Here is a 23,519-nt window from a genome sequence, read left to right as displayed (position 1 = left end):
ATTATTAATATAACGTCGTGGTATTGATTTCATACGACGAAAATAGTAATAAACCGTCGTGGTATTAACATTCACACGACGTAAAACAATAAGACAGACTGGCGTCTTTTTAGATACCAACCCTAGTTTCTTTTTCTTTATATTTTATCAAATAAGGGAAAAACAAAAACCATTGTTCCGAGAAATCAAACCTGCAATTAAACAAGCAAATAAAAAAAGACTTTATTTTAAAAACAACTTTGTCAATTTTCAGACGACGCTAGAACGACCGACGAACCGTCGTGGTCTACATATTTAACCACGTAAATAAGAACTACCGTCGTCTTATTTAGTTGAGGTAGTTGTCTTCAAAGTTGGAAACTTTCCCTCTTTGTCTTTATATTTTATCAAACTTGGAAAGAAGTAAAATGATTTTGGCCAGAAAAAAAGGTAAAAAGATTTTTCAAACAAAAAACGTATGAGCATGCAAAACAGTAACCAAAATAGTGAAAATGAAAGCTTACCTTTTGCGTGCAATGAAAGCAAGAGGAAAAAGATCGATCTTTTGCGTTCAGAGACGACGAAGAAGACGAGAGGAAGACGATGAGATACTCTGACGGTGCTCTGACAGGAAAAAAGACGAAAAGTTTTATCTTGTAGATTGAAATTTTTAATCGGGTTTGGAAACTGTGCATGTGTAAGTCGAAAAGTTGCTAATATATAAAACCATTTCAAAAAAATAATACGGCGGTTACATATAACTACGTCGTTTTTAACTAAAACGACGCAATTTTTGTTTTGCGACGCAATTTAACTAAAACGACGCAATTTAACGTCGTTAGGTTTAATATAACCGACGTTGTTTTCAAGTAGACGAAAAGTTGCTTACATATAAAACCATTTCAAAAAAATAATACGGCAGTTACATATAACTACGTCGTTTTTAACTAACACGACGCAATATTTGTTTTTGAGACGTGGAATAGTCAATTTAACGTCGTTAGGTTTAATATAACCGACGGGGATTTTAATTTTTAAATTATGAATAGAATTTTTTTTCCCGTGACTTTTCAGTTTATTTTTCAATTACAGTGCGTTATAAATAGAGTTTTTTTTTCCCGAGGAAATTTAAAATGAAGGAAATTAATATTCAGGAATATGTAAAGTTTCTTTTTTGGATGACAGATTTAAATAAAATAAGAATATAAAAACAATGACTGTTTTTTTTTATGTCGTCGTTTTTAGTCGTCTTAAGTAAGACTAAGACGACGTAATATATTTGTTGAGCGACGTGATTGTAAAATTTAACCGGCGGTTTTTGGTTCGGACCGCCGTTGGTTTTAAAAATTTATTCTATAAATTTGTCGCTTTCATTCATTTTCCCGGTTAAAATTTAGGGTTCCAAGTTCTTCCTCTCTCAGAGACACTGTCTCTCACATCTCAAAGACAATAATTTGGATGTCTTTCTCAAAGAGAAATTGAGCTTTACTCGCATCAAATCTATGTCCACAAGAAGAAGCTTGTCAACTAGCCTTTTCACTTCCTTGATCAAGCCTGATAGGACACTTAGTGCTTCTGAATACTCCTTGCTTTCCATCAAAAGAGATGCAAGCCTGGCCTCCACTCGCTGTCGTAGGAAAGTTCGCTTCTCAGGGAAATCTGAAGATCAGATGTGCCTGATCCTCTGCTTGATTTTCTTTACTAAGAAGATCCGTCAGATTTGTGATAGCCTCTTCCTTTATCCGAAGAGCTTCAGAAGAAGAAGATGGGTTTCAAGAATGCGATAAAGAATAGAAATGGCTTCAGATGGCCTCTAAAGCATGAGCAATCGAATCAGTAGTTGCTGGGAGATATGATGAAGACATTGTCAATGCTTTTCTCGTCGTTTATATTAAGGTAGATTTATAATTACCGACGTAGATTATTTTGTTAAACGCCGTTAAGTTTAATACAACCGACGTGGATTTTATCAACTTCGAAAAAATTGTCTCTCTGATTGCAAATCTGTATCATCTGTTAAGATTATGATGTGGAACAGAGTTCCATCTGGTAAGATTTCGTAACCCTTGGGATCTCAGAAAAATCTGGTTATGTCGGCGTTTTTCTATATAAACCGTCGTGGTTATTTCAATTCTTGTCATTAAGTAGATCTACCGACGTAGGATAAGAAAATCAAAGAAAAAAATTGTAAACAAAATTTCTTATTAAGACGACGGTTTAAATTAAAGTTATGACGTATAAAATGAATAAATACGACGTTAAAGATTTAAAGATAACGTCGTAGAACTATACGAGAATGACGTCGATATATTTATATTTTCCGTCGTTGTACATTAATTTAATATGGCGATATTTTGTATTTTAAAGCCGTGGATTTGTTTGTAATTATACGGCGTCTTATACGAAAACCTCGTCGTGTTATTTTATGAGTAAAAACGGCAGCTTTTATTGAAATCGTTGTCTTTACTTTCTACGTCGGTCGATTCATAACTTCTGCCGTTCTTTGTTGGCTTTGATTTTACACTGCGGAAATCTGTTTCAAATAGACGTCGGTTGTTTATTTAGGTACATCGTTGTTTTTGAACAACCATTTGAATCTCCAATTTTTAGTTGTCTAAGGTGGTATTACACGACGGTGTTTCTAGAACCGTCGTCTTTTTAAAAACCACGACGGTTTTCACTTAGACCGTCGTTGTTTTCTGGTCATCTTTTTCACTTTTTGTAGTAGTGATCAAAGATGGTTTGCAAGGTTTAAGGTGGATGGATCTCGAGTTGTTCGTTGAGGGGAGGAGGATCTGGGGAAGAGAGAGAGAGAGAGAGAGAGAGAGAGAGAGAGAGAGAGAGAGAGAGAGGCTGAGAGGAGAGAAGAGGGAGGGGCAGGGGAACGGAGGGGGATGATGGATGAACGGAGTGGAAGGAAGGGAAATGGGTTCATAAGGTAGGCGGGGGAGAGTTGCAGTGAGGAGGAGGGGGAGAATTTCGGTTTTTCTTTTCTTTTTCTATTTTTTTTAGAATTTTAAATGTTAAACTATTTTTAAAAAATAATTTTTTAATTTAGATCCACTTGGCATTATCTCATTAGATATGTGGGCACCACATACGTGTCATGTCATCAATTTAACAGAAATTTTGACGGAATCTAACAGCAGAGACCAAATTGATGTGTGATGAGGTGTAACATAAAGGACCAAAGACATTAATTTTGCAAACCTTAGGAACCATTTGTGATAAAAACCCTTGAAAGAAAGTTGTGAAGGGGCGGCCGCGGGGGGGGTGGTTTGACAATTAGGGTGGGGTAGGGTGGGTTTGGTTAGGAAAGTTGACTATCTGCGTGTTAATGTTTTTTTAAAAAAAAAAATATATTATTAGTTTTTATTTACTTTTACAAGAGTTACTAACCTCATGACACACGCTCACACATGCCAATTGACCTTTAAAAAAATATATATTTTTTTTTAAATTTTTATGAGTTTTTTTTAGGGTTAAATACTTTTTTGGTTATTGGGTTTTATAAGAAAATTCAATTTGGTCGCTGGAAAAAAAATTTAGCCAAATTTGTCACTGTGTTTTCCAAAGTTTACAATTTATAGACATGCCGTTAAGTGCAGATTTTATTTTTATTTTTTTAGGAAGCACCTTCCGTCAAACTAAACTAAACCAAACCAAGATTTTTTCAAGGAAATCTTGGGTTGAAGGAAAATTGTGAGGTATAAGGATAATAAAAAAACCAAACCAAATTAAAATGAAATCAACAACTTACTAGTATATTTGGGTGCTCTATCACCTTAATTACATCTCCTTGCCATCCGAAGTCGCAATACGGTCTCACTCAATCGATTCAAGCTTCAACACAGAGCACCAAAATATAGAAATTCGATTGCACCAAAATATATTAGAAGAAGAAGATTGAATGTGTTTCCTATAAACTAAAAATAAAAACTGTGTTTAACGGAATGTTAACTATGGGAAACACAATGACTAAATTGGCTAAAAAAATTTCTCAGTGACCAAATTGAATTTTCGTGTAAATTTTAGTGACAAAAAAAATATTTAACCCTTTATATATATATATATATATATATATATACTAACACTAATTATTAAAAAAAAAAAAAAAAAAAAAAAAAAGAAGTATGAGGGCGTGGAGTGGAGGGATGGAGGAGTAGGACACATTCAGAAAGTGAGTTTTGTGATTTTTAATTTGTTTTTAATTATTTTATTTAAATGATAATATTGTTATCATTTTATCCTAACTATATTAATTTGTTGTCTCTTATCATCTTATTTAATCAAGGACATTTTGTGGTATTTTGAATGTTTTACCATTCTCTGTCTTTCACTTTATAGATAGTTTAAATAGGAAATAACACATTTGTCCTTGAAAGAGGGTCACATGCATACCACATGCCATTATTTGACCGAAAAATAGATGAAATGTGGAGCATATTAACGGCAAGGGGAACTTTGGCTAAAAAACAAAAGTTCGAATCCTTAATTTTCTAAAAAGAAAAAAAAATCAAAGGCAAATTGAAAATCAAGGACACTAGTCAAGGATATTTCAACAGTATAGCCTTAATTATACAAGGCAATATGTATCCAAATCTAAGGATATCTTTTTTTTTGGTCAATAATCTAATGATATATTGGCTTGATGATGTATGACACTGTCGACAGCACCTTTGTTGCCGTTTATTTGTTTTTCTCTCTCTAAATTAAACTTGCAGTAACGTCAAAATCCAAATAACAAACATAAAAAATCACTCCAATAACAAATTAAATGGTGTTATCTAATAGCAAAAAAAAAATTAAACAATAAAACAATAAAGCCTAGATACATATGGAGCAGTAATCTTATGAATATGAAACACTCATCAAAATGAAAAAAAAAAAATTGAAATAGTGAACGATCAGAGCCTGAGGGACAAATCAAGGCCATCCTGTTGGTTCCCTCCATCATCCATTTCCTCAAGAGTAAGAGTTCTTGTAGTAGGATTATGGGGAGGTTGAATTGGATTCATATTTTTATGTCCGACAAAATTAACAAAATTGCTGGCCTGCTGATGCTGCTGCTGCTGAGAAAGCTCTCCAGAAAGTCCCATTGTTAGCGTAGTCGCTACCGCAGGTTGTGAGCTCAAAAGCATGGGATTATAAGTTAATGATGGCAGCCCTATGCCGCTGACTACAAGTCGAAAAGCATGTTCGACCTGTTGTTGCATGGCAAACTGATAATGAGCCTGAGCCTGAGAATACTTTTGTAATGCAGAAGGAGATGCAGAAGGAGCAGCATACGCATTTTGATTTCGACTTTGGTGATTTTGATTTTGTGACTTGTAAACCATAAAATCTTCATGGGAATTTGAACGGGGATGATGATGATGGTTATTGTAAATATGTTGTGGCTGCGGCTTATGAATTCTCGACTCCTGACGCACGCCCGGCTGGGTTTTGAAATTAGACACACGCCTAACGGTTGAATTAGGGTTTTGATGAGTAGTGGCGGCCGGATTAGGGTTAGGGAGGCGAAGAAAATGCATGGCGGCTACTGCTGCTGCCGCTTGCCTAAATTTTTCCTGCTCCTCAGTCACATAGTTCGCAGGTACGTATGCCGAAAACCTGTTTGGCATGCCTTGGTGCCGATCATCAGACAGATCAAAGGTGGACGGTTGGAAAAAACTATTTGACATAGGTGCTACTACGTTTTTATACAAAACGATATTACGGAAAGGGAGGGAGGGAGAGAATCGAACACAGAACTTCCGGTGCAAAGATAAATTGTTTTGACTGTGCGTCTGTATAATGATTAGCTTCGGCATATATGTAGGGGGAAACGGAGGGAGAGACTTGATTTGTAAGTCATAGGCTCAATCTTTTTTTATTTATGGAAGCAAATAATATATATTTATTGGACATATGGGCACGAATCAAGTAAACTGCTAAAATTTATGAATCGGTAGAGGGAAGGAAAAAAACTTCCAATTCAATTCGCTCTTCAGAATCTGTAGTTTTGATTGAATTGGTATCCATCCACAAGATTTTATACATACGAATATATTACGGGACTCCAGCACATCATAGATACCAAATTAATAGTCTGAGGGAAGAGTCAAAGAGGCTCTCAAAATTCTTTTATTTATACCCGGATACTTTTTTTATTTATTCATAAATAATAGTTCCCAAAGAAAAAAACATTAATTTGCTACAGTTGTAAAACAACGAATAATTATACTCTATTTTGTATTAATTTTTTGTTTCCTTTTCTATTAGTGAAACTATTCTTAGTAATTTGTAGATTTTGTCTTGAGCCTCAAAACACACCAAAAGTATGAGTTTCTCAGTATAACTTTCTTTGGTTGCAAAAGAAAAAATCAGTGTAATTACTCCAACTACAGACCAACAAACAAAATGAAAACTTTTTTCTTTCTTCACATTATCAATTTTATAAAATATTTAATTTATGTCATTTATAAAACCTGACATAATATAATTCCAAATATTGAAATTTTTAAATGTCAGAAATTTAAGTGACGGAAATCTAAATTCTGTCATTAATTCTATATAATTTTCAATTTCTTCATTCAAACGGAGAGTTATTGAGTTCATAAGTTGATTGCTGAATTTATTATTTTGCTTTTTTTTGTTCGGGATGCACTTCCACATCAGCTCAGAAACCGATCCCATGTTTGCCACATAACCTACTTGATGGATCACTAGATAGTCAAACAGTAAAAAGGGAAAATTGTTGCATGTCAAGACCTAGCGGCCAAATTGATGCAACACGAACAATTAAAGGGACATGATGTAGCGGGGTTTATAACTCAAGTAGTTAAGAGTATTTTGAATACAATTCATTTTAAAATGGCCACCAAACTTAGGAGATTTTATGTAAACAATCCTAACATTAACCAAACGTCATTTTATGTCCCTTAAAACTTTTTCTACACATGTGACAAGATTGTATTAACTTAGGGGATTTTATGTAAGCATCCCTAAAATTTCCAATTTTTAGTTAAATTTCGAGTTCTTTTTCCTCCGTGAAGCGTTGTTTTCTGATAAATATTGCATTAAGGATAGTGGGATAGAATGCTAAGATTGTAATTTACCCTGATTTTATTAGAGGGGTTTGCTGCGACATTTTCTTACGTTTTGGGATTTTAAAAGCTTGGTTTTTAGGTGGGGTGCAGTCTAAAGCCCAGATAACTAGTCACAGGTAGTGGAGTATAGAATGGTAAGTCTCAGAATCAAATATAGGTAATTAAGCAGGTGAGATACAGAAGCTTAAATTATAAACAATATCTTGTTAAACCTTTTAATATCTGAATAATCATAATCAGAAAGAAATTTCTGTAAATAGAAATAAAGTACGCAATTCTGAAAATGGTTTGCTGACTATAAATATTATTGTTCAATAAGCATACTTAAACTATGGACACAACAGTGCACGGTTTGTTTACAGGGTCCTTGACAACAAAAACCAAACGAAAAAAAATCAATAAACAGACCGAAAAGAACACTTCTCACGAAAATTCCGTTCCACATCCTCACTAGAAAAAGAAAAATAAAAAAAAAGGAACTTTGAATATGAAACAAGAATATTAAAGAGTTCCACATGGGATACAACTATATGCAACATTATCAAAGGATATACAAAGAACAGGGCGTCTGACATTCTTCTTCCGACTCATTTGATGAGCATCTTCTCCGCCAATCAATTCCATGGTGGTGATGATGGTCTATACACAGAGTCTTGCAAAGATGTTGTGCCATAATTTAAATCAAGATTATGAAGTTGTTCCATCAACTGAGAGCGTCTTTCCTTGAAGAAATCAAGACGAGTTGTTAATTCTACTAAGGCAGAAGATGCTGTTGATGGATGCCTTGGGTAATCTACCACCTGGAACCATGGTCACAACGTCAAGTCTTTGTAATCGTTTGAATGACAGGAAGCATACAACAAAACGAGAAAAACTAACAAATAATATAGTAATAATTTGCATATAGTGAAACTATACAAGGTAAGATTTCGAAAAACTAAATAGCAATATTCTAAAAGACTTTTAGCTCTGGAAAAAAATTGAAAACATGTATCCGGAGAAAAAGTCAGTCACAAACTAGAAATGGCACATTCTTAGCAGAAAAGGAGCACTTGCCTCTGCTGCTCTTGAAGTTGATGGCATGGAAGCAGAATCTACAGCACTAAGATCATCAACAGACAAACTTGTCGATGCATCGGTACTTTTTGATTCGCTCATGCCAGCTGGATCCATGAATTGCTTCCTTGTAGGCTGCCTTGTACCACCGCCAGATGCTAAAATTTGCCCCTTGATATTCCTCCAATCTGCCCCCGACATACTGTCCTGTAGTAAAAAAGTCAAGGAGTGTTAGATAGTTGAGAACATCAATATTGAACAAAAAAAAAAAAAAAAAAAGGGAAAACACAAAGAAATTAATAGATTCAAAGGGCAAATAGGTTTTTAGAAAAGCTTAAATAAAAATGTTGGAATGGGAGGCCTCGACCAGCTTTAAAACCACTTTTTGAGGAACATAGGTGGTGTTAGTGTTACAATTTAGAACGAAGAGCAAAAGCCAGGAAAACATTTAGCAAATAAAAGAAAAAATAATACAAGTAGGAACGATTCCTAATATAGAGCAGTCATTAACTAAGATAGAAAAACATAAACCTCATTCCTCTGTTTCCTTTCATGATTACAAAAGGCAAGGGTTGCATCAAAATCCTGCTGAAGAAACCTCCTGTAGACAATCAATATTTGTCATTAGTAAGACACCACCAAATTGCAACAAGCATCAAATTTCCATCTTATCATATAATATTGATATTAAAGGTCCTGCAAATGCATTATATGAATTATTTAATCATGTAGCAATCTACTTAGAGTTGCAGACAAATCTAGGGTATATTGCAGCAACTAGATTTTTAACACAGATAAGGTATTAGGTTAATGAAGTTTAAATAGCCTTCAAGGTGGTATATTGTAATCACTGCCTCTGAGAACAGTCCCTTTGACATCAGGAATATTTTCCATGTGACTACCTATGGCAATTGACACTACGAGGAAAAAAAAAAAAAAAAAAAGACAGTTCAAAAAGGAAAACATGGTTCTCCACACTTACGGTTGAGGATTATGATTTTGGATATTTTGATAACGGTCACAAGCATCAGATAGAGAACCGTAATGATGCTGTCGTTGCTGATTAAGTTGATGGTGGAGTTCTGCAACTTTCTGCTTCAACCTGGCCACATCTGCTTCTGCAAGGGCTATCTCCTCAAGTTCAGCCCTTGTCTTCACACCAGTTTAGAGTCATAAGAATTTGAATTGCACAAGGATATGGAACAAAAATCAAATAAAAGCAAATTCTTAACAACTTACACAAACCTTAGAATCCATTCCACGTGAACTGGCTAACTGTCCCGAAGACATGCTCAAACCAACCTCCAATGCTGCTCTAAGATCTCGTTCAGCTTGTAGCTGCTCTTGCAATCTTGAAACCTATATCACCATTTGCAGATTATATGGAAACAAAGAGAGAGTAAAGCAGAGATATCATCTACTCCAAAGAAGCAAAGAGGAAATTACTTTAAGGTATACAAAAGTACGTGTGCTAAAACAGTACCAGTGAATGTTATTAGACCCAACTCCCACATTCACAACCTAGAGTTATTACAAGGGAGATAGTAGCCAGGTTTTTAACTTTTAATATCAAATATAATGGCTTTGTATCAAGTGACTTCTTTACTTAGAAAAAATCAAAATGATTAAAAAGAAAAAGAAAAAGAAACTTTGCAGTTTACATTATTAATAGTTTAGTGTGGTCCACGGACATAAGCCAGTCGCTTAAGCAAATGATATCATCAGCACTTTTGCTTGCCTAATTGGCTTTGGAAACTATACACTAGAGGTGTACTGATGAGGTTTACCACATTCTGCGAAAGCCCATTCAGTTCAAGTCCAAAAAAAGGTTATTGTCACTTCTGTTTTGCACTGTTGTAAAGGAAATTTGAAAGTTAACCCTCTTAGTGTCAAACTGAAGATTAAACCCAGAACACCATCAAATGAAGGCTTAAATATATCAACAGGTCCTCTATTATATACACTCTATCATCTGCTGTGGTCCTTGAATATTATAAAGTTGTTCATTCTAAATTAATGATTGCACAGATAGAGTGTGCATATAATATAAAATAGTGCTTGGGCAAGGAAAAGAAAATCAGTTGGAATGTTTTCATGAACATACGTCTTGTTCCAGTGCCAAGCGCCGCTCATGTAAAGCCTGCTTCCTTCTCTCCAAGCTAGCTTGTAAAATTGCATTTCCTCTAGCCTACAACAGGAGGTGTCTGATTCAGTTAGTAACAGCACCAGTTGATATGATTTGACATTATTATGACTTAAGCATAAGTATAGTTACCTCTTTTGCAATCCTGTGCTGCAAGTCATTTTTTGCAATCTCAAGCCTCTGAATAGAAAGCCTAGAAACAGCAAAAAAATTATTTCACTTACTGAAAACACTAGGAAAATAAATGCAGCACAGACCAGATTTTTACTAGGAGTTCCTTTAAAGCTCCAAACAAAACATGGCATGGATCCAAGAACATATTTAAAGGACTCATGTGAGGAAAATGAAATTTGATTAGCAGGTGCTTAAGCATTAGGCATGTTGCTACAACAATAGCTAAGATCTAGAACATCTTCGACCGCTTATTTGAAGACAATGGAAACATTCCATTAAAAGATATATCCTTATAATGTGAAAGATATGCGCGCCATACAGCAAAGTGCAAAAATATATGATGATTATCTTACTCTTCCTCTCCAGAAGAATCAACTGATTCCATCGACGGTGTCTTTCTTGCCTGAATAAAAATAAATAAAGAATATCAGATACCATTGGATTTTAAAACACAAACTGTAAAAGCAGGACTGGGATATATGTTCTCATCTCCCCTAAAACAAATCACGTGTTCGCACTTTGCCTCTCTAAACATAAGGCTGCCGGGACACATACTGTTTACCCAAAAAAAAAAAAAAATTACCAGTAGAAATGCCCACTTAAAAAAGAGACAACAACATTCAAAACCAAAGAATTAAAAAAATAAAGCTCAAGCTTCATGATATTGAAAAAAATTAATAATTTGATTCGCTTAATGCCTCTTAAGCCAATGGGACCCACACATCCTATCTCCCTTATTGACCCTGAGTCCCCGATCATCCGCATATAACCAAGGATGAAAATATCGATATATACACTCTGATTTATGGAAATATCGGTGAAATATCGATATTGACGGACACTTCAGGAAACTCTAAAAGGGTAGAAACCATGTATAAAATTTTAGAAAATATAAATTGATTAAGAATTCCTCAATTAAACATACAAATTTCAGAGTAGCAACAAATTTATGACATTTAAATGAATACATTGAGTAGCACAACCACTAATACATGCATGTTCTTGAAATTTTAACTTTAATGTGCAAAACTTCTTAATTTCATTAAGTATAATCAGATATAAGCATTTTAATGAGTAAATTCATGAACATCTCAACGACATGTTGTCGGTAATATACTTTACTCCCTCTATCAAAATCAATGGCTTCAAAAATGGATATTTCAATGGAAACATCAGTGTATCAATGAATATCTTCAACCTTGCATATAACTACCAGGGCAACCATAAAGGATGAGAGAGCTAGTGTTACAATGAGTAATGGCGATGATAGGGGTGAGAGAAAAGAAGCTAATGCACAGAGTATTTTCAACTTTAGGAGGAGTAGTTTGAAAAATATATTAACAATCAAATGTTCAAAAAAAAAAAAAAAAAATTAAATAATCAGGCTTCAAACTCCCTATAAAGTTTCAGGAAAGGTATTTGAACAATTTTCTTATTCTTTCACAAAAAATAAACAGAACAGATATCAACTTAATGTTAAGTACATTATTGGACCTCATTGGCATATCATTAATCTGCTGAATATTCACTGGGTAAGCCCAATAATAACTTTAAGATAGAGTAAATATCAACTCACATTGCTTCTTCCCCAAAATGCCGAGCGCTTTGCATTATGATTAGATCCTGTAACTTTAGCCACTGCTTTCACATTTCCTGATTCAACTCCAGACACCTGTAAAGGATGCCCTGGATCCATTACTGACAGAATCTCTCCCATTGATCTGTAAGATTCTCCAGCAGGTGATGCGCTTGGTGTTTCCGTCTCACTAATTGAAGTTCCATTTTCTTTTTTCTGTTTGGTTCCACTTTCCATTACTTCAACATTCGGATCTCTGATTGGTTGAGGAACACCTAAATTTGAACTCTCAGCTGAAGCATGATTTCCTTTAGGGGATCCAACATCCAAATCATCACCCCCAAATGCCTGTATGAGTAAATCAACATACATGTCAACCAAAGTTACTATAATTCATGTAGATGAACATTTCAATGGAACGAGGAAAGAATTAAATAAAACATACATAATAAGGAACTTGGATATAACTTAATTGTTTTAGTATGCCTATTAGACTCATTAACACCACAGCTAATCAAGGACCATGGCTATGAAGAAAAAAATGAAGGCGGCAACGCTTACAGAAAGTGGATTTTTATTACTATTTCGTCAGAAAATCAACACAATGTGATACTGTGAACTTTCCCAAGTGTCTGTACTACTACTAGGCTAATGAAACACAACAAAGGATCAAAAGGCTAACATAAACTTTTGATCGAGTTCATATAAATCATAGTGGATCCCACAGCCATTACTGGAGTCAACACCATCAGAAGGTTGGAAGGCACTATGTATTATTGTCGCATGGAGAAATGGACTCTATAATCATTATGCACAATGAAGGATCAAAATATAAAATAATTACCTTGCACAGGTGTCACACAGAGAAATGGACTCTATAATCTTTATGCACAATGAAAGATCAAAATATAAAATAATTACCTTGCACAGGAATAGCGGACTCTATAATCATTTTAATGGAATGAGACACACACACTAAGAGAGAGAGAGAGAGAGAGAGAGAGAGAGAGAGAGAGAGAGAGAGAACCTTATAATCATAGAGGTCACTGCCAGCATAACCACTGCTTTCACTCAATTTTCCACTATGTACACGGTCAAGGTCATCATCTGTTTCTGGATCCACTTCATTTTCTGCATCATGGTAACCATTGTCTTTCACGTCAAGATTTTCATCGTCGGAAGAATCTTCACTCCCACTATTCTCAATCCGAGAATCAGCTGAAATAGAACACCGTAGTAGATTTTCATCCTGAAACAAGAGCCAACCACCTTATAATTGAAAAAATTGAACAGCTGCTTGAGATTTACAGCATTTTAATAGCATGTAAAGGTAAACCATAAAAAACAGTGTCAACAAAGTTTTCTTTCTTTCTTGAATATATTATTTAATTTATATTAAAGTTACTAGAGATGCCACCTAATTAACAAAACTTCCAATGCAGCTCAAAGAAAGCAACCGGGAAGAAAAAGAAAACAGTTGAACAGTTAAAGTAAGATGAAGCAAATAACAGAGCATATTAGTGAGAGGCCGGAAGAGAATTAAGTGCAAAAAGATCTACTACAATATATACTCCCCCTCTCAATGGAAAGAAATTGCATGGCATCAACAAATCCCCAGAAAGTGAAATCTCCTATCATAAACATGGTGGAAATGCAGGAACAGCATAGTCTTAACTCTGGAGCTCAACCCACATGGCCCTATCACTGATAGAACAAAAGTTGACAGAATCTCAGATAACCAATTATCTCAGACTAGCATAGAGAAACTTTAGACAAAAAGGAAGGCCCAATCAACATGGTCTTGACATTTTCAAGAATCTAAAACCACAACACCTTCTTTTTCAGCCAATACACCCCTCAGCCATTTAATTTTAATCGACAACTAGAACCAAATCCAAATTTGTCTATCATCAACTTAAACACTTGAGGCTTGGATATTGGCTCAACCAGACGCTCTGTCAGTGTCGTTGATGAGACCTTAGCTAGATACAATACAGACATGTCACCAAGCTGGCTGGTAATTCATTACTCACAAATAATGGATTTTCTTCAAGATCAAGCAATTATGCAAGCCTTCACTTATTGATGAAGAATTTATGTAAAACCTTAACCAACAGCATCCGAATAATCCTGAAACACCGCCATGGAAACCAATATGGAACAGGGGATTTTCTCCATACCTAACTAATAATTTTCTCTTAAATTTCTTCCTCTTTAGATGTTATGACCACCCCCACACACCATCTTGGACTATAAAGACCGTACACGAACCCAGCAAAGGCCAAGGTGCCCCCGGCAGTCACCACTCAAGACAAAAGCTTTCTCCAATTGGCACACAGACTGCCATATAAGGCTACAACACACTCGATATACAAATGGATCTAACATCCCACATGACTAGAATACACCCTGGCCTTCCACACAAAGGCCACCCTCTTTAGATGTTATGACCACCCCCACACACCATCTTGGACTACAGAGACCATACACAAACCCAGCAAAGGCCAAGGTACCCCCAACAGTCACCACTCAAGACAAAAGCTTTCTCCAATTGGCACACAGACTGCCATATAAGGCTACAACACACTCGATATACAAATGGATCTAACATCCCACATGACTAGAATACACCCTGGCCTTCCACACAAAGGCCACCCTCCTACTAATTTTGCTCAAATTTTGTTTCTTGAAGAACAACTAAATCTGGGTCTTGACCAAAATTTCCTTTATATCTTCACTGAGAAATTTCTAAACCCACCCTACTGTTTGTTCTGATCAAAACCCTCTCACTGGGACCACTACTAATCTTCTTTATCAGTTCAACCAATCTTATGAACTTATCCTCAGTAAATCCGGGATGCCCCATCCCACAACAAAAGGAATATTAATAGGGGAGGGGATAGCCTGACATGTTTCAACATATTTTTATGGATAGGTTGTAGTAAATTTTTAAGTTTGGTTAACAATTTGAAACAATGAGGTATCCACCTAAGAAGATCGCAAGAACACGGAATGTAATAAACACACTATTCCTGTAACACTAGATTGAGAGTATCTTACATCAAAAATGTTTTCATATTCCTCCAAAAGAGTTGTAATGATCGCTTGCGCATTATTAGCAGCATTTGCTGCAGCAAGAAGCTGGGCAGAATTATCTCCATTCACATCAAACTCATCATCCAACTCACATTCACCAGCTAAGAGAGGGCGTAAGAGCAAGGGTGCCATGCAAGCAGCAACTGCAGATGGAGTCATCCGATTCTCATGTGAGTGAGATGAGATGGTATGCATCATCTTCAAAATTCTGAAAAGAAAAGAAAGAAAATAGTAAGATGATAGACCGATATGATTGCTCAGTACAACTGGAAACAGAACGTATCAAGGGAAAGATCAATAACTATAGTCACTCTACAATACAGCATGTTCAAAATCTACAAATTTTATTTTTCCCCAAACTGACAACTTAGCATTCAAGTATAAAACACAGGTTCTAGTGTAAATTTATGGCATTTTTTGGTATTACATGCTTATCAAGGAAGCAAGCAAAATGCAAGTCCCTAAACCCTAAACGTGCTTATTCTTAATAACCTTCCACGGTTCAAAGTTCAAATGTAAACAATTGGCAGCAAAAAGATAGGCATAGCATACGAGTAATTCACTCTGAAAGGAGCAGAATTGGTAAATCATTTCTTCCTTTGTTGTCACGTCAGTTACAGAAATACAGTTCTCAATGAGGTGAACATCATTACGAACTACATACCAAAGTACCTTACTAGGGATCAACCTAAAGGATAGTCTACCGAACCTAATATCAGTATGTTTCATTCGAAATTTCGATGTTCTAAAACAAGTATGAGTAGTTTGTGTAAATTTTAATGATATTTACATCAATATATCCGAACATCCGAATATCAATATTTCAACCGACACTAATACCTTCATCCTTTCTTATAATTATTTTCATGCATCCATTCACTACCAACATGTAAGATATTTCATTCCCAAAAAAACTCAAGAATTTTTTATTAAGCTTATAACAGAAATTGAAGAATCTCAAGCATAATGAGTAGGACTCAAAAGGCCACAAAAATTGTCTACTCAAAAGATGAAATAAGACATCCCATACCATGTAACAGATGGATATATAGGTTACCTCTGTAATAAACGGCGGTTTGGCTCAGGAAATGTCTCCAATATTGAAGAGCGCATTGCATTAATCCGAGCTTCCTTTCGATCAATTTCTAGTCAAACAGAATACAATGGTACAAATTACATACAAAAATAATATATGCTGATCATATACACAAATAAATTCAGAAACTCGAGGAAACTTTAGTGGACATTAAAATTAATGTGGATACTAGTACAAATCTCTGCATCATGCATAAAGAGTATTAATTAATGCATCAGATTACTACATATGAGACTGATGGCCAATCTTTTTTTCTTTTTTTGCAAAGCACAATCAGATAACCTTAGAATGTTGTTATACAGTGTCACAGAACAATTCCAATTATTGAATTCCCAAACATAAAGAAAAACCAGATTACTTAACCTATGAACACGCATGACATAGAGCTAAACTTACTATAAGCTTCTAGCAACGCAGTGCAGCAAGATGCTGGTACTGGAGACGAGGGCAACTCTCTCAGAACATGCTGCAGATCAAACAGCTTGAGTAAATATTGATTTGAACTCATTATTCATATTAGTTAACAAATAGCATCAATTAGTTATGGGAAAGTACCTTGACACAATCACCAATAACATGAGCGTCCTCACCGGGATCAAATTCAGTCTTGCCTTAAAACATGAAAAACAGGTTAGGATAAACTCATTTGGAAATGCATGCTTCACAGAAAGTTGAGCGCATAAGCTAATAGATGGAACATCCAACTGAGGCATATAAAATCTATTCAGTGCTGGCAATACATCAAAGACATTCATAAGCAATCGCCCAATTAAATAAAACAGATACTTCAAACTTTAATAAAACAGATACCTTGTTCATATTCTTGTACCCTACGTTCTACCTCCTCAACATCCGCTGACTGTCGCAAAATTCCTTCAACTTTAGTACCTATTGGACAAATAACTTACAGAGATTACGAAATTGTATGCTATAATGCTCAAAAATATTCTTTTATTCTATTTTTCTGTATCTCTTCAAGCATAACGAGTTATTTCCCAAAATTGTGTTTCCAAATAGTTAGGCAATTAGAATTAAGAGTTTGTACTGATAGTCTCCACAGTGTGGTAAACAAAGAAATATCTAAACTTCTGCATAGCCAATATATGAAAAAAGATATCAATACTGTGCTTTTTGGAAGTAGACCAATTCCCAAAATACCAGACAAGAATAAAGACCAACATATATGTGAACTTTTCTTATTACAGTTGTCTATCCATAGATGGCATCTTTAAAGCACGGGTATTGAGTATCCGATACAGCCATAAACACCTCTACATGTATCAGATACTCCAAATTTCTATCCAGTTGACTTTTTGGAAAATCTGGCTTTTGGATATGGGATGCATGCACTAGAGAAACACAATAAATACGCAAGAGATACAGGATGCACATGGGGAGAGGATTTTTGTAAGTTTGTTTATGAAAGGTCTGAGGCAAATTTTAAAATTTTCTGGAGTTAATACAGAATGTAATCGATTTTTTCCTTCAGTTTCAAATTATGTTATCACAACATACCACACTTTTCGAGGAACCGAAGAGCTTTCTCAAGGAACGAAGGACCTCCATCAATATCTTCTAGCGCAAGCAGAATTGGTCTTCCAACAACCAAAGATTTAACAGGCCTCTTATCCCTCCCTGAAAGCCCAAAATTATGTATAAATACACCAGCTCCAGAGAGATTAAATCATGAAACATTGAATGGGTAAATACTGAAAAGTTACATTGATGGAAGGACCCTTCCATTGTATCATTTGTGTCATTTCGGAAAATCCCATTGTGTCCCATGACAAGGGCAGCACTTGGCGCTTGTGCAAGAGCATGTTCAAGGGCTGTCTTCCACTCATACAAGTCTTCTGATGTCTCAGCCTGGGATTTGGAGAAACACAGAGAATATTACAAATAAATATCCGCAGAAACTATGCAATTATATTATAAATTCAAATAAGACTTGGACAACAAAATCATATCAGCAATCACCTTAAGGGTGAAGGCCCGACCATCACGTCCATCAGGAAATAAAACTGTCAGCAGCTTTTTATCTTCTCTAACAACAACACTACAAGAAACCAGTTGCATTTGTTAGATAGATTGCAGATAATAATGAAACAAACAGTTTAGTAGCCATCCATACCTCCCAGAATTGTTCAAGTCAATGCCCCCCAAAGTCAGATTTACTTCACCACCTCTTTGTGGAAGCGCACTCTATGCAAAAGTTAAAACAATCATTTTCATTTCTATTAACAATTAAAACACACAAAATTTGATGTATAAGTTAAATATAATGTTAATCAGTTAATTACAGCTTGCAAAGTCTCAAAATACTATGCTAGTATTACACTCAGAAACAGGAAATCATTTAACACAACCGGAATGACAATAAAGAAACGACCATTTCAATGCCTACGGTTGTGGTTAATTCCCGAACAAGCTATCTTTATATAAGCTAGATCCCCCAACTTTTCATTACCTTCCACACAAATTTGGGCACACAGAAAAACCAATAATGTCCTGCCTCTGTTTTCAAAATTTTTGCTTAGAAAATCAGCTAACAGTTTGCAAACAATTCAGTAAACTCTCTTCATTTAGGCTTACTGTATTTCAATAGTGTTTCTGATTTATTATGTGTGGGCCACACATAATAAACCAGAAACACTATTGAAATACCCTTTTAAATTGAAATTATATTCCCAACGTGACATGTTCATTAAGGAATGAAGGGATGCCATTCATTTTAGTGGTTTGTCTTAATAATGTACAAAGAAAACAACAATGCTAAATGAAGAGAATATTTTTTGGTCTGAGTGAATAAATGAAGAGAATATATGCAACTCAAAGTACAAAGGTTGTGATATGAAGGCCGGAATAGGGATCCATCCCATATCATGAGGCAATGGAAGAAGTTCCAATATATCTTGACTTGGTAGAATACTAGTGTCTTTCAAAGATTCAGGGAAGCTTAGTGTGAACCTATTATTTTCCTAACAAATTAATCAACTATCTATATTTGCCAGAAAAAATGTGAGGGGAAAAGTATAGCCAACTGAAGACAGTAAAAATGTCAAAGAAGTGCGCATTTTCCTGGTAGTCGTCCAATGAGGTACTTAATAAACATGGCAGTCAGTGGTTTGTGAAAAAGGGTCTATAATAGACTAACAGTAAGCCTTTTCTCAGGAAGTTGGAATTGCAGTTGGTACTTGAGCATTGAAAGTTAGGCATTTCTGCAAACTGATAAATTGTTAAAGCTGTAAATAAGCAATAAGCATAAAGCTCAAAAATAAAAAATTCAGACTTTCAAAAGCTTAGCCAACCTAGTTGATTCTGGAAATATTCAACACTAATAGCTAGTCTAAACAAGGTGATTGTCAAATCACCATAGGGTGGACCCTGCGCAAATTGTCACTGCATGAGCATGCATTGTGTGCACCACAACATTAGTTAATGCATGTTGGCAAAAGATATGAAATTCAAATTTAGAAGATAAAAGATGATCCTAGTTATGATTTCTTTTATGCCTAAAAACAACTTCAAAAGTCACATAGAATGTACTATTATATCATTCCAAAGGATATCTAACCAAATCTACATTTGTGATGATAAGAATGTTCAGCAAGCAAAGCAATAAAAAAGACACATGTCTACAACCTTAGTCCAATTTCAAAACTCAAAACAGCATTTCCTAAGTTTACCATTTTTAGAGCAAATATAAACATACATGAATCCAGTGACCAGCCAATCTTTTTCAATAAACACAGTCAATCATGAAGAGCAATTCAGAAAATTATTTAAAAGGACACAGAAATCAAAAGGAAACCTAAACATTTTACTATAGTCACAAAGAAGATAAAGAGATTACTGATTGATACTAACAGGATCATTTTTAAAGAAAACCAAAGAAGTCCGTGTGAGGATAAACCACCGCTTCTTCCAAGACTTCCAGCCTATGCCTGCAAAGTTAAGGTAAGAACAAAAGATAAAACTAATGAGTGGAGGAAAGGTGATCGTGAGAAAATGATTAAATGCATGATAAGAAAATAGAGATAAAAACATAAATTCAAACTCCAGTTGATAAAACTAAACACTTCAACCAAGTAAACATATAGTTGTGAGGAATAGCTCAAAACCTTAAAGCCATGTTTGTTTGACTGGAATGCTTAATGGGAATAGGAATTTTTTCCATTTCCCTGACTACTATAGAAATAAATGATTTTTTAATTTCCATTTCCGATGTTTGGAACAACCCTAGAATCAAGATAAGAGGAAGGTGTAGAATTCTCATTTTATCCTTTACCCATTTAAAAATAAAAATAACATAATAAAGAAGCCCACCCTCAATCTATCCAGGAGCAGCAGTGCCTCTCCTTCTCCACCTATATCAAAGCTCTCTCGTCCCTCCAAGTGCCACATGGCTCTCCCACCCAACCTGTACATACTGCTTCAATGCCCCTTCCACCCCTCCTCTCTTCCACCACCACCCACTGATGCTCCTTGTTTCTATTAAACCTGCCCCAGCCAAGTTACTTATCCATTACCCAACCCAACTTAAAACAACAAGACTTTTTCACTTCTCACACAATTCTAAAGTTGAAGAAACTACTCAATTTTCAAGCACACACATATCTAAACACATTTTCTGAATTGCCACGGTTTACACGTTTTCACGTTACCTTCAAGTCAGACTTGTTAGCTTTTAATGTAGCACCAGTTTCATTAAGGATAGTTGGTCATACGTAATATTAAGATTGCAGTTTCTTTATTTTCTTTTCTTGTTTTATTACTTTCTTATTTCCTAAGTTTATGTTAGAAAATTACTCTTCGCTATGCCTTAATTGTTATCTTCATTATTTATCATTAAATTATGCAATTCATGAAGATCTTGTTATGGAAAGAGACCAACACATTCCTATAAATCAGCTCAATACAGCTTGAGCTCCTATCAAGCTTGACTTTCTTTTTAGCCAAAACCAAGTTCAAGCTCAATAAAGTATAAGGAAGCCAAGCTCGAGCACTGTGAAGATAGCATTCTGAAGGCAAATTTTCCAGTTCCAGGTAAACTAAATTGTTCGCCTAAGACTACCGTAGTCGCACAAATGCCAAGTGACTGTCACTAAATAAATAAACAAGTCTGGGAAACCCAATGAAAACTGCCTTAAGGAGAAAATAGTAATGGAGAAAGTGAACGTTTACCAACCTTTCGAAGATATGAAAAGTGGGCCACTCTTGAAGACCTGGTAGATCATCTCATGTGTTAGAATTCATGAATAATCACGACCCACCAAGCACTATGTGAAACTAGTTCAAAAATTAAGCACCAAAGGAATGGAACGGAACATCCGAATATTATCAGGTCACATTGATAATTAAGAAACTGTGATTATGATGAACTGGCAGTTAAGAACACATTCGAATGATCAAGAATGAATAAAACATCGAATGTTTCATCGATTCCCTGAAATTTTAGGCAAGTTGAGGTTTTGTTCAAATAAAGGAAACAGCATTGCAGTTACAACATAACAAAAATAAAAACATTACAAATACATGCCAACATTACTTGAACATAGTAGATTGAACTCAGCCTAATACCACTTCAATCATTTCGACAAGTGAAATTGGTACAGATAAGTAGGGGAAACATGCTTTGAATTTCTTTTACCTTTCATTTTCCTTTTTACACTTCCCTCAGCAATCAGAACAGAAAAGGGAAACAAATCAATAAAGTTAACAAATTTCATAACATTTCGGACATTACACCATCTGGGATTTAAACGGAACCAACATCAAGAAACTTAGCATTCCCTTTAGTTTTGGTGCCTTCCCACAGAAGCCAACTAAATTCAACTTTTAACAATAGAAAACAAAACAAAAGAAAAATTCCACAACTTTGCATCCAGTTCAACTCGTTTTCCCAATAACCAAGCAAACCAGAGGAGCAAAAACCGTACCGTATTAGAACCTCCAGGTCTTGGGCGCTCAAAAGCAGCTAAAGAGGCCGACATTTTGGCCGACGAGCATCGAAATCGCGGTCAGCAACAGCCAACATTTCAGCGACGCGAATCGTCGGAGCCGCCCATTTAACCGACTCGGCGGAGACGGAGCAGATCGGCGAGCGAGCTGGGATTTCAGCAGCACGATCTGAAAACCCAGCACAAAGAGGAGAGTGAGAGAGAGAGAGAGAGGCTTCAAGAAGAAGAATGGGTTTTCTAGGGTTTTGAATTTGGAGAGATGGGTGGGAGAGTTAAAAGAAGCAACAACCAGAATTACTGGTGTGTCTGGTTATGGATGTCAAAGAAGAATGTGAAGGAAGCAAAGCAAGCAAAAAAGGTGAGCTTTAAATCTCTATATTTGTTGGAATTGATTTGCTTTTTTGTTTTTTTTGAAGTTGTAATTTTTAATCAATTAGATTAGGTAGTAGAGTACAGCAGTGGCTTCAGCAGTATTTATTTTTTATGGGTAATGAATAATGAGAGAATGTGTTTGCTTTTCACCTACTTGAAGTTGAAGAAGGAGAGGGGAGGGTGTGGTCGTGTGCAGTCAAGATGAAGTATCAGTCGAGAATTTTGACCAATGGGAACAGTCCAAGCTGCCAAGCTGGCAGTGGGAGAGGATCTAGAGGCCCCCTAGTAATCTGGATTCTGAGGAGTTGCGTTACTTTCACTTGTTCACGGGCCCTGTCTGTGTAAAGAGATTTCAACTGTACATCCACCGGTTTGATAGCTCTACACTCCTGCCAGTTGTGAGAGACTGATTTAAGGTTTTTTTTGGGCTGAAGACTAGTTTATTTGTTTTTGGTCAACAACTGAAGACTAGTTTTTTGGTTTTTTGGTCAACAACTGAAGACTTTTTTTTTTTTCTCTTTTTTTTTTTTTCACGAAACAGTGGAGATTCACTTGAAAAACAACCCAGGATACAACAGTAAGAACACAACCCCAGAAGGAGGTTCTTGCAAAGACTAAAACAATATAGCCAACTAAGCACAAGTATTACAAGATAGTTAGGAAACAACAATACAACTTGGATGGTCGATTGAAAGGACCCAACCCAAATTCTACTTTGGAATCTGTGTCAAATTCCATGCGTGTCCAACACCTGGTAGGTGTCGAGCACGAATGACCAAAATACCCTTCTTGCCCTAATCCAAAAACTACTTTAGGGTTTGACTTCTACCGGAAAACCGGCAGAGTCTCCCCTGAAAAAGGCTCAAACCCAGAAATCTGTCAGCACGGCAAACTCAATAATTTCCCAAGCGTTCAGCAAATTCAACTTTACAAAATTGAACATAATAAACCAATCATAAACTTGCGGCTGCATCTA

General features: G+C 35.6%; 1 protein-coding gene across 2 annotated transcripts; it reads right to left on the bottom strand.

Annotated features, from left to right (window-relative positions):
- Positions 1-7,354: 7,354 nt before the first annotated feature.
- On the bottom strand, positions 7,355-22,644 carry LOC117624115 (rho GTPase-activating protein 7). Of its 2 annotated transcripts, XM_034355253.1 has the most exons (22): positions 22,151-22,644; positions 21,400-21,436; positions 20,079-20,155; positions 18,343-18,413; positions 18,189-18,267; positions 17,933-18,077; positions 17,727-17,846; positions 17,022-17,099; positions 16,767-16,822; positions 16,608-16,677; positions 16,173-16,260; positions 15,080-15,323; positions 13,047-13,268; positions 12,020-12,367; positions 10,797-10,846; positions 10,402-10,462; positions 10,231-10,314; positions 9,372-9,485; positions 9,109-9,278; positions 8,658-8,727; positions 8,127-8,333; positions 7,355-7,870 (listed from the first exon to the last, which is right to left on the bottom strand). In XM_034355253.1, the coding sequence occupies exons 1-22, from the start codon at positions 22,202-22,204 to the stop codon at positions 7,685-7,687; spliced, it is 2,631 nt and encodes an 876-aa protein (XP_034211144.1). In that variant the 5' UTR covers positions 22,205-22,644; the 3' UTR covers positions 7,355-7,684. The 2 variants fall into 2 exon arrangements, with proteins under 2 accessions (XP_034211144.1, XP_034211145.1); XM_034355254.1 differs by lacking the exon at positions 21,400-21,436.
- Positions 22,645-23,519: the final 875 nt, after the last annotated feature.

Source organism: Prunus dulcis, chromosome 4 (genome assembly GCF_902201215.1).
Source record: "Prunus dulcis chromosome 4, ALMONDv2, whole genome shotgun sequence".
NCBI classification, from domain to species: domain Eukaryota; kingdom Viridiplantae; phylum Streptophyta; class Magnoliopsida; order Rosales; family Rosaceae; genus Prunus; species Prunus dulcis.
The sequence above is the reverse complement of the archived record's forward strand: the minus strand, read 5'-3'. Positions and strand labels throughout refer to the sequence as shown.

Bases quoted from the DNA above. Each gene is read 5' to 3' on its own strand.
- LOC117624115 (XM_034355253.1), bottom strand. From the start codon at position 22,204: ATGTCGGCCTCTTTAGCTGCTTTTGAGCGCCCAAGACCTGGAGGTTCT. The intron at 16,678-16,766 runs GTACTTTCCCAT...TTTGATCTGCAG, and splicing joins TTATTGGTGATTGTGTCAAG to CATGTTCTGAGAGAGTTGCC. The intron at 10,463-10,796 runs GTAAGATAATCA...TGCTGTTTCTAG, and splicing joins GATTCTTCTGGAGAGGAAGA to GCTTTCTATTCAGAGGCTTG.